Genomic DNA, 11,769 nt, shown 5'->3' on the forward strand with positions numbered 1-11,769 from the left:
CACCCGCTGATCACTTTGTTTATCATTTGCTCTCCTGGACTTAATCTAAAACCTGGAAGGACTTTGTTCCCATGTTATTCATATACTGCTATGCAGATGTTTTTTTTCTTGTCCAATCCAAATAAAGATATAATTAAAAAAAAACATTTTATTCAAGTTCATCCATATGATGTTGTATCTTAGTATGTTAAAGTTTCATCAAAAATAAAAAAGATGGCATGTAATATAATAACAAACTTTACATAAGTATTATAGATTATCTTTTGTTTTTCAGACTGGGTGGCTGTAACCTGTCAGAGAGAAGCTGTGAAGCTCTGTGCTCAGTCCTCAGCTCCCAGTCCTCCAGTCTGAGAGAGCTGGACCTGAGTAACTCTGACCTGCAGGATTCAGGAGTGAAGCTTCTGTCTGCTGGACTAAAGAGTTCACAGTGTGCAGTGGAAACTCTCAGGTCAGGATTCAAACGTTAACACATATGATCATTTAAAATGTGAATTATATTATTGATTGACTTATCTATAGAGCTTTTAGCTAAACTTATATTTATATTTGAGTGGATTATTAGACTGAATTACTGTGTAAAATTTGTCACAGTCATACGATTTTGTTTATTTATTTATTTTTTAAATTCATGTACTGGCCATTTTACATAAATTTGGCTAATCTTCTACAATATATACATTTGATTTCGTTAGGAACAAAATGTTCAAATTACATATTTTGCTGGATATTGGGTATTAATGAAATTATTATGTCTTTAATGACACCACATTTCCATATGTAGGAGGTTACTGGTGGTATTGTTTCAATGTCTGAGTTTTCCTTGCAAAGAAACATCTGGAATTTAACAATACATATTTTAAAGCTGTTTTCTCCAAAGGGATTTGTATTAGTGATGGTAAATTTGATTCTTTTTACCGAATCGAGTTTAAATGAGTCACTCACCAAAATGAATCGGGTTTTTTAAGTCATTTGAGTCTCTGAGTCAGTTGCCCAGAGAGTGCCAAAAATGTACTTTTTCTCTCAAACTTAATTTGTTTTTATTTTCATGTAAATCCTACTGCTACGATGAGTGACTGAAAAATAAAAACAACTATTTTATAGAGCAAAAAAGAATAAGATTTCTAAATTGGACATTTATTTTTGTTTATATTATTAGTATTTCCTCTTTATCATCTTTGCACAAAAACAAAGTGTAGACTGAATGTTATATTGCATCAGTCAGACTATCAGGCTTCATCTCAGATGAAGGAGTGACTCTTCCGTGGTAACAAACTGTGAGTTTCAGCAGCTGAGAGGCAGGAGGGAAGGGTGAGTGAGTGGTCTTGATGCATTCTCAGTCTAGACTAGACTAGAAAGAGGGGCGCTGCTCTTGTGGCGAGCAGCAGGTTGTCTCTCTCTGTCAGTGTTTTAACTTATTTTATTTCATTCTTTTATTCCTTTATATATATTTTTTTTTGCCTGAGGAAATTCTATAGCATCGGCTTGTGCTTTGTGGAACTTCTTTTAACGAAGATGGGTTTTTTATTTCGCATGATTTTATTGGCAATCCTGACGGTTGTTTGGAGTCATTCCTTTACCATCAATAATCCTGGCTAATGTGCAGTCTCTGAGGAGTAAATTGGATGAACTGCATTTGAATGTCGCACACTTGCGTGGCTACAGGGATACATGTCTAATGGCATTCACAGAGACTTGGCTCAAGGACTCTGACCCTGATTGTTCTCTGGAACTAAATGGCTTCGGGTTTCCCATACGTTTGGATCGAGACCCCGGAGCTATCCAGAAATCTCAAGGAGGAGTGTGTTTGTATATAAATCAGAAATGGTGTAAAAATGTGACCGTTCGTAGACAAGTGTGTCTGCCTGACATTGAGCTCCTCTCTGTGTCTTTGAGGCCGTTTTATCTGCCGAGGGAATTCCCACAGATCAACGTCACCATTGTTTACATCCACCCTAAAGCGAAACCTAAGAATGCGACTGACACCATCTCCATTTTTTTCCTAATAACAAACCATGGTCTTCAAAAGGTCTTATGAGGCTGATTCATGAAAGGAAAAAAGCTTTTATTGAAGGGAATATCTTGAAAGTTAGAGAAATTAGGAAGGAGATCAGATCAGAAATTAAAAAAGCCAAAGTAAAATACAAGGATAAGGTAGAGGCGGAGATGGGTAGCAATAACTTAAGGGTGGCCTGGGCAGGCATGAAACACATGACTGGTCACTGTTACAGTGACTGTAATAAGATAAGTCTTCCTGGTTTTAGTTCAGACTCTCAGTTAGCAAGTAGAGAAGCTTATAGACCCTCTACAATTTGCATACAGGCCTCGTAGACGTGTTGATGATGCAGTGGTCACTCTGTTGAACTTCCTTTATCGCCATCTTGATGGCGCCAAAGCTCATGCTCAGCTCTTATTTATTGATTTTTCTTCAGCTTTTAATACTATCCAGCCACATCTTTTAGCTGATAAACTTCTTAACCAGTTTACACTTGATCTTAATCTCGTTGGTTGGGTTTTAAACTTTTTAACTGACAGATCTCAGTGTGTGAGAGTGAACGGCTGTTTTTCCAAACAGCTGAACTCTTCCACTGGCTCACCGCAAGGTTGTTGTCTCTCTCCTCTACTGTATATTTTGTACACTAATGACTGTCGCAGTACACAGGCCAACAGGCATTTCATTAAATACGCAGATGACACAGTCATTGTAAGCCTCCTTCATGGTGAAGAGGATTCCCATGGGCCTGTTGTGGATGAGTTTGTTTCGTGGTGTGATCAGTCCTTCTTAATGATCAGCACCTTGAAAACCAAGGACATGGTTATTGACTTCAGGGAGACATCCCCTCATCCTGCGCTAACAGTGGTAAATGTGCAGCCATTGAACTGGTGGACAGTTATAAGTATTTGGGGGTTGTTCTTGATAAAGCTCTGTGCTTTGAGTCACATCTTGCTGCTACAGTGAAAAAGGTTCAACAAAGACTTTTTAAGGAGGTTGAGAGGTTTCAATGTTTCATCTGCAATGATGACTCGTTTTTTACAAAAGTTTTATTGAATCTGTTTTAACTTTCTGTATCATTGCTTGGTACGGTAATATGTCTCTGAATAATAAGACCAGACTTAACAACCTGGTTAAAGTGGCTGGTAAGATTTCAGGGAGGTCTCAGGTCCAGCTTGTGGACTTTTATAACAGGCAGGTGCTGAGGAAGGCGACCTCTGTCATGTTGTGTTCAGATCATCCTCTCTTTAATGATTTTCAACTGCTTCCATCAGGTCGTCGTTATAAAGTGCCTGCAGTGAAGACAAAGAGACATAGATTGTCTTTTGTACCTACTGCTATTATCATAGTTAATAACACTGAACCATATGTGTTGTTGCCATTGCACATTGTACTTTTTTGATGAAAAATCTAGGTTGTTTTCTCAGGCTTATATTATATTATATTATTTTGGAGTGTGTATGTGATGTGTTGGTTGCCTGTTTGTTTGTTTGTACGGACATACTGCAAATCAATTTCCCATTAGGGACAATAAAGTTACCAATAACCAATAATCATCCAGGTAAGTAAATCTCCAAAAGTTGATTCTGTTCATCTGGACGTAGCGTTTTGTGGGAGAAATGTTTCATCATCATCCAGGTGACTTCTTCAATCTCGGCTGACTGCAGGTTTCAATCTTATAAACAGTACATTTGCATAATGACTGAAACCAGCCCACTGAAGGAACAATGGGCTGGGAGGTCAGTTCCTTAATCATAATTATGCAAATTCTCATGACCATTGATCAAAGCCCACTGATCAAAGCCCACTGATCAAAGCCCACTGATCAATAGCCATGAGAACCATTCACAGAGAGTTGGGGAATGGCTGCAATCACAGCATTTTAATCATTATTTTAAAGGCTGTAGATTGGAGCCATTGCTCTAACAGTGTACAAATGTAACAGGGCTTGGTGCTGATGCTAACAGTGCTAGCTGCTTCAGCCTTTATTTACACATTATAAGCACATTTCGCTTATTTTAAACAGTATATAAAACAGCTAGTACTGCTGGGACGTTATATTTTCACAAGCTAACATGAGCCAATCAGTGAGATGTCTAGCCATGACAGTTGTATGTTGCTGTGAGAAGAGTCGGGCTACATACAGTGATGATAGTGTTAGCCATGTTAGCATTTAGCTTCTATGTTTTTATAGTTTACACTTCTTGTTTATTGCTAGCTGCTCTGTTTAGTTGCTTTAGGGTTTCTTAGTTTACTTTTCCTGCATTATTTTGGTAGTTATCGTGCTTGGTGTCATAAGTTCAGTTTGACTTCCTCCCCTGACATTGTCTACATTAGTTTCAGCTGTGGAAGGATTTATTGAGTGTTTTCTATTTCTTCCATTTGAACAATAGTGGTGCACTCTATGCTTGTAGCTGCTGTGTGCTACGTTCTTCTGTCAAACAAGATGGCGCCTGTGTTTGGCTTTGCCGCCGCTGCAGCTTGCTGGAGGCAACAATGTAGTTTTTCACTGTCGTCAATCATTTTTTGTAATGTCATTTTTGCTCTTTTGAGTTCTGACTTAATTTCTGCTGCTTTAAATTATGATTGGGAGATACTGTTAACCCTTTAAGGCCGGTCAGAGTGGGAACGCTCAGTTTTGCGTAACTATTTTTAAATGCCTGTAGATCGGCAACCACACAAGCTAGTGCAATAATTTTTATTTTTGCATGTGAAACCGGAGTTGTACTTACATCTTATGTATCCAGCTTATCCTAGGTCACCGTTTCCTTCCACACATAGCTTTGCAAAAGTTGCATGAAAAGCACTTGCAGCAACAAAAAAGTAATATTCCAGAAACACGCTTTGCCAATCCGATCAGATGTTCATAGCACTTCCTACGTTGGAATAGATGTCAGCCCAAACTATCGTATGTCCGCCATTACCTGCCCGAAACCTGAAGTGACGTCGTTTTTGCGAAAATTCTAGTTGTTTGTTTGTTTGTTTTTTTTACCTTGAAGCCTACACTGGTGTTTTTAAAAGTCATGTTTGAGTTTACCCTTTCAGTATAGTTTCTGGGAGGCTTAGAACTCAAATTACACAGTTGGAAATAGTTTATTTTGATGCACTGAAGTTTTTCTTGCAAATTCACATGGTAGTATTTATTTTAGTTTTTCATGCAGTATATACAATTTGGTGTATCTCAAAAATACAGCTATGGATACACTCAAATTACATTTCCTGTGGTTGGAAACTATTTTGTGCAACTTTTTTAGTTCTTCCGTTTTGAGGGATAAACCTCTTAAATTTCTCTAACTACAAATATATGTAAAAATACAAAACAAAACAATTTTCAATTTGTTCTAGTTTATTGCACTTTTTGCTGTATATGTATATATGTATATGTAGTTACTATGGACTGAATGCATACATATTATTAAAATTTGGGCTATAACGGTTGTATTGATGTATAGGAACTTGAACTGCTCCCCAAAATGGCACTACAGCAGTGGTTCCCAAACTTTTTTTGCTGGGCCCCCCTTTGTTTTACACGAAAAACGTTCGCCTCCCCCCCGGCGCGTGAACAGCACGCACACGCACTAACACATCCTCCAACCACACACGCCCATATTTTGCTCCATTGCGGTTTATTTCACACATCAAACATTTAGTAAACAATTAAGCAAATACAAGTAATCTGCAATAAATTACAGGTAGTAAGAAAATAAACTACTAAATCTTTTACGCTACGTCCGCACCTACACTGGTATTTTTGAAAACGCAGCTGTTTCATCCAAACAGCGTTTCAAATCACCAAAAACTGAGATTTTTTTAAAACTCCTTTTTTGCGGACGAGGAATACAGAGTTCATCTGGCAACGTCAAAGGTTGCGCCTTTTTTCACGTCACGTTATTGTTTATGTGAGATGAATTGCAGAATGGCAGACAGAGACAAAATACTGTTAATCTGAGTATCTGCAGGTTTCACACGCAGTTACTGTCCCTCCATTTACAAAGGCGTCACGGGTAGTTGTTTTTTCTTCTTCTGTAATACTAATCAACATTGCTGTCATTTTCAAAAAATGCCTCTCTGTGCAAAATGGGTTCAAAAACATAAACAGCTGTGGGATCCTGTTTGTCTGTGATTTGAATCGAGGGAACAAATCGTGGCAGGATCAGCCTGATGTTATTTGTATCCCGCTGTAACTTTACTCTATAAAGAGCAAACATCTCCAACATGTCAGGAGTAGTTAGTCACTACAACAAGTGTTTGTGAACTAAAAATTAAGAATGTGGGATCCTGTTTGTCCATGATTGGAAGAGCCCAGCGCTGCTCCCGACGCAGGGACCTACCTCAGCACCTGTGCAGGTGAAGCCAAAGGGCAGATTTGCTTCACCATATTTTCTAGTCTTTGGCTTAGAATGAAGTTGGTTTGGAAACATATTCAGCGATGCTTCATCTCCTGCTTTGCGTTTCTGTGGGCGCCGTGCTAGCAGTGTTCAAGCGTTTTGTTCCCCTCCCTTTTCATACCGCGCCCCCCCTGCCATGGCTCTGCGCCCCCCCTAGGGGGCGGGCACCACAGTTTGGGAAGGTCTGCACTACAGCATGTAAAAATCTAAAGATAAGCTCTGGCAGACTTGGTTCTATGGTAGGTCTTAAAGGGTTTAACATCAAAGATTCAGTGGAGAGCTACTGTAACAGCTGAACAGAAAAACTCTTCCTCCCCTGGTGTGCTACTCTTCACAACCCGCAGGACTTTCACCCTCAAGAGATGGAAAAGGGGAACGAGGGCCGACGTCCAGGTGAAACTGAGAAGCTACCAGAGGCTAGCTTCTTGGCTGTGGGGAGAATCCTGGTGCCTGCGTCCACTTCCTCTCCTGACATTTAGTTAATATGTTACGCCGGTGACTGGGACCTGGGCTCTGTGGCTCAGAAGCAGTTTTTCTCACGGTGTGTCCGTCAAACGTTCACTGTTTTTATTGATAACAGCTATGTCTGCTCATCGATCATTGCTTCCCCCAGCTCTGGAGTCGCTGCCCTGCCCAGCAGGTCCACAGGTCTGCATTGTCTTTATTTCAAGTGCCGCTGCAGTCAGCTGTTGATTTTGCAGATCGACCGTCATCAACTCGGTTGGCCCCGCTTAACGTTCGCTCCATAACAAACAAATCATTTATTCTAAGCGATCTCTTTATTAAAGAGTCTCTAGATTTCATGTGTCTGACTGAGACGTGGCAGCAAAATAAGAATTATGTCCAATGTTCCCTCTAATGTTTCATGTGTCTGAGCGAACACACAAACTCCCTGAGCGGTCCCTTGGATCACTGGATCACGTTGTCATTAACGTGGCTTCACTCTACATCAACCAAAACACCGGTGTCGGCACATGAGGACGCTGTCATAGCCCGTCAGCGACGTTGATTAGCTGCGTATATACGAATGTGAATCATTGGCTGGACTATGGGATAAGGCGGCATCGTTCTAAATACTGGAGCAGCCAGTCACTGACTAACACTGCAAAGCAGAATTGTTAACGTATTTATTTTAATTTCAATTCAGGTTAGTATTTAGTATTTAGTATTTATTTATTTATTGTCATTGTCAAGAACAATGAAATTGCGTTTGGGGCTTCCATACAACCCAAAAAAAAAAGAAAATAATAAATACCCCTTAAAACCCAAGTGTACATATTTAACCCAGTGTGACTCCAATGCAATAAGACAATCCTTAGCAACAACATGAGAACATGACAAGTAATGTTCGTAGAAAATCAGACAAAGACCTGAGAAACATGACAAAGTACAACAATGCAACCCATTCAATATTATTGTACTGTGAGATATGATATCAGATATGATAGTTATCTATTTAAGAAGGAGGGGGGGGCAGGAGGGGGAAGAGAATAAAGATATGATGCACCAATGCAGACCAGTTCATTGCTATTAAGAAGTTGGATATGGTTATTGTCCGTGAGAGGGGGGCAGAGAGTTCAGGAGCCTCACAGCCTGTTAGATATCTTTTTGTGCGCAATGCAGATACTCTGTGTGCAGAGAGCGTGTCAGCGGATTGCGCCCGTGCGCAGCTTAGAGGGAACATTGATTATGTCCACTTGAATGAAATCTGCCCGGCTGGCTGCTCCGTCATCTGAACTCCGCGTCTTTTAGGACGTGGTGGAGGACTCGCTGTTGTTTACCAGGACAGATTCACATGCAGTCTGATGACCTCGGACTCCTTTTCTGCATTTGAGTCACAGATGATGGTCAGTTCTCTAAAAACCAGTTATTGTATTTTATTCTACCTGATGGGGTCTTTCTAACTGAATTTAATGACCTTCTGACATCCATCATTTCATTGGAGAAGGTTGGGAGATTTGAGCCGTCATATTGATGAAGCATCCTGTAACACTGCTGCTGAGCTCATCACTGTCACTGAGTCTTTTAACTTTAGGCAGCATGTTTCTGGCCCCACACATACAAAGGGTCACACACTGGATCTTGTTTTCTCCCTGGGTTTAAATATACATGATGTATGTGTGGAGGATGTCCATGTGAGTGACCATAGCTGCATATTTTTTAACTTGTTATTTTACTTGGATCCTTCATCTCCTAAACTGATGATCCAAAGGCGGATTATAAACCAAGATGCTGCTGGAAGGTTCTCTGCCATGTTTGACCCTCGCATGGCTCGTAGTGACCTCGACTCACGTATTTTATCCTTTAATGATCAATGCAAGTTGTTGGAAAGCCCACTGATAACATGTTTACATGGCTAAAATGTTATGGCTCATTCATTGATAGTATTTTCGCCATAGAAATTGTTATGTCCTATATTGTTGAACCCACCATGTCTATGCTGATGCTCTTTGAACGCACCACATACGTACTCGAGGCCATGCAGTGGCTGCTAGTCTGTGTTCTCAGTATTTTTATGTGTCAGTTCCAGTTTTAGAGCTCTAAAGTGCAGCTATCGTGTTAGGAATATGTTAGGAATAGACAGGAACACTGAGCACACTGAGGTCAAATCTTTATTTAGGGCGACCGTGGCTCAGGGGGTTGGGAATCGCATCTGTAACCGGAAGGTCACCGGTTCGATCCCTGGGCTCTCTGTCCTGGTCGTTGTGTCCTTGGGCTTTACCCTACTTGCCTACTGGTGTTGGCCAGAGGGGCCGATGGCGCGATATGGCAGCCTCGCTTCTGTCAGTCTGCCCCAGGGCAGCTGTGGCTACAACCGTAGCTGCCTCCACCAGTGTATGAATGTGAGAGTGACTGAATAGTGGCATTGTAAAGCGCTTTGGGTGCCTTGAAAAGCGCTATATAAATCCAATCCATTATTATTATTATTATTTTACCACTCGCTGCATTCTTGATGTTCATGTTCTTCTCTTTCCCCTCACCCTGCAACCAGTCATGGTAGATGCTCCTCCTGGAGCCTGTTTTCACTGGGAGGATCTTTGTGTCAAAGGGAGTTCTTCTTCCCACCATCACCAAGTGCTGTTCACAGTGGAGGCGGTTACCTTACACTGTTAAACAGCTTCAGATGACTGTTGTTGTCTGTTGGGTATTGTCACTTATAAATAAAGTTACATTGAATGGATGTATGGATGGATAGATGTTATTGTGACAAAGAGAAAACGATTGTTGACAGATTGATTGTTGTTTTGTGTGTCTGCAGTCTGTCAGGCTGTCTGATCACAGAGGAAGGCTGTACTTCTCTGGCCTCAGCTCTGACCTCCAACCCCTCCCATCTGAGACAGCTGGACCTGAGCTACAATCATCCAGGTCCCTCAGGAATGAAGCTGCTGTCGGCTGGACTGAAGGATCCAGGCTGGAGACTGGACACTCTCAGGTATGGAGAGAATGTCTGATAGAGGAGGAAGAGCTGGAAACATTTCCTGTGTCCTTACTCACTTCCTGTTTGTTTCCTGCAGATGAGACATGAACAATCACACATGCAGGAATATTTTCAGGGACAGACACACTAGTCTAGCTGGATAGTTCATGGATATTTATGTAGGGGTCTCCAAGGAGTCTGGTTGCAGGAACATTTAGGTCACAGGTGTACCTGAGATAGATACCAGTGTACCTAATAAAGTGTCAGCCATGTGTATGTTTCCCATGCTGTATGTCCACAGTGACAGAAGGATGAAACAAGGCTGTGAATCATTTCAGTCTGTGTTTGTGACAAAGAGGCAGACAGGAGCAGCTAACATTTGGAAATGGAAGCTTAAATAATGACAAACTCTACATTCACAGCTGAATTAACAATAAATTTGTTCTCAAGTGCACATTTAGCAGCTAATGCTATTACTGTTTTCCCTTGCTTTCTACAACTTGAGCAGCTATTGCTAAGTAGGCCACTTTGCTCTGCTAAGGATTTATGTGACCATGATGGAAACTCTGATAAGCTAATGCTGCTAAGCTAATACTGTTTATGGGCCCTGTTAGAATCAATATTTCATTCTCATTCTGTTGTTTGAGAACAATATTAACGTTTCACATCATTATAACACAAGAGAAAAGGGTATTAGCGTTAGCTACTAATGCTTATTCACCTCAAATTAGCTTTAGCTGCTAATGGTAGCCTACTTAGCAATAACTGCTCACTAATATAATGCTAATTCACATCAAATTAGCATTAGCTGCTCAAGTTGTTATAAGGAAAGAGAAAACGGTATTAGCATTAGCTGCTAATAATTGTTCACCCCTAATTAGAGTTAGCCCCTAATGGCAGCCTACTTAGCATTAACTCCTGACGTCGTTGTAATGCAGGGGAAAAGAGTTACCATTATCGGATAATGCTAATTCACATCAAATTAACATTAGTTAACAACGGTAGACTTCGTATCATTAGCTGCTGTCATTCTTACAAAGCAAACAGTATGAGCATTAGCTGTTAATGCTTTCTCATCTAACATTAGAATTGGCCACTAATGGCGTATTGTTAAAAAGTAAAAAAACACATTGTTAGCATAAGCGGATGATGCTAATTCACCTAAATTAGCATTAGCTAATGATGGCTACATACCTAGCATTAGCTACTGATATTGATATAAATCAAGAAAATATGGTATTAGCATTAGCTTTTAATGCTTTTTCATCTAAAATTAGAATTAGCCACTAATGGCGTGCTATTTAGCATTACCTCTTCACATCGCAGGGGAAAAGTTAAAATTAAATAAAAATAAATGTTCAGATTAGCTACTCATATTGTTAAAAAGTAAGAAAAAACATTGTTAGCATAAGCGGATAATGCTAATTCACCTCAAATTAGTATTAGCTAATAACGGCAACCTACTTAGCATTAGCTGGTCACATTGTTATAATGCAAGAAAATATAGTATTAGCATTAGCTGCCAATTCCTAAATACCTAAAATTAGCATTACCTGTAATGGAAGTCTACTTAGCATTAACTCCTCACTAATGTAATGCTAATTCACATCAAATTAGCTTTAGCTTTAGTATTAGCTGCTAGCATCAGCCTACCTAGCACTAGCTGCTCACATTGTTAAAAGGGAAGAGAAAACGATATTAGCATTAGCTGGTAATAATTATTCACCCCTAATTAGAATTAGCTGCTAATGGCAGCATACTTAGCATTAACTCCTCACATCGTTATAATGCAAATGAGGCTAACTTACATTAAATTAGACTGCTGTTATTAGCTAATGCTATTTAGCAGTAGCTGCTCACATTGTTATAAAGCAAAGGAAAACGATATGAGCATTAGGTTCTAATGCGTATTTGCCTTTAATTAGACGTAGGTGCTAATGGCGACCTACTCAGCATTAGCAGCTCAGATGTTG

At 40.1% G+C, this 11,769-nt stretch overlaps 1 protein-coding gene across 1 annotated transcript in view; it reads left to right on the top strand.

Annotated features, from left to right (window-relative positions):
* Positions 1–11,112, top strand: part of LOC112433129 (protein NLRC3-like) — a 35,288-nt gene extending 24,176 nt beyond the window's left edge. Inside the window, exons 6-8 of the mRNA XM_076876038.1 lie at positions 275–448; positions 9,638–9,811; positions 9,894–11,112. Of these exons, the coding sequence (XP_076732153.1) occupies positions 275–448; positions 9,638–9,811; positions 9,894–9,897 (352 nt within the window). The 3' untranslated portion in view covers positions 9,898–11,112. The remainder of the gene's footprint in view (positions 1–274; positions 449–9,637; positions 9,812–9,893) is intronic.
* Positions 11,113–11,769: the final 657 nt, after the last annotated feature.

The sequence above is a fragment of the Maylandia zebra genome, linkage group LG2, assembly GCF_041146795.1.
Source record: "Maylandia zebra isolate NMK-2024a linkage group LG2, Mzebra_GT3a, whole genome shotgun sequence".
In the NCBI taxonomy this organism is placed as follows: domain Eukaryota; kingdom Metazoa; phylum Chordata; class Actinopteri; order Cichliformes; family Cichlidae; genus Maylandia; species Maylandia zebra.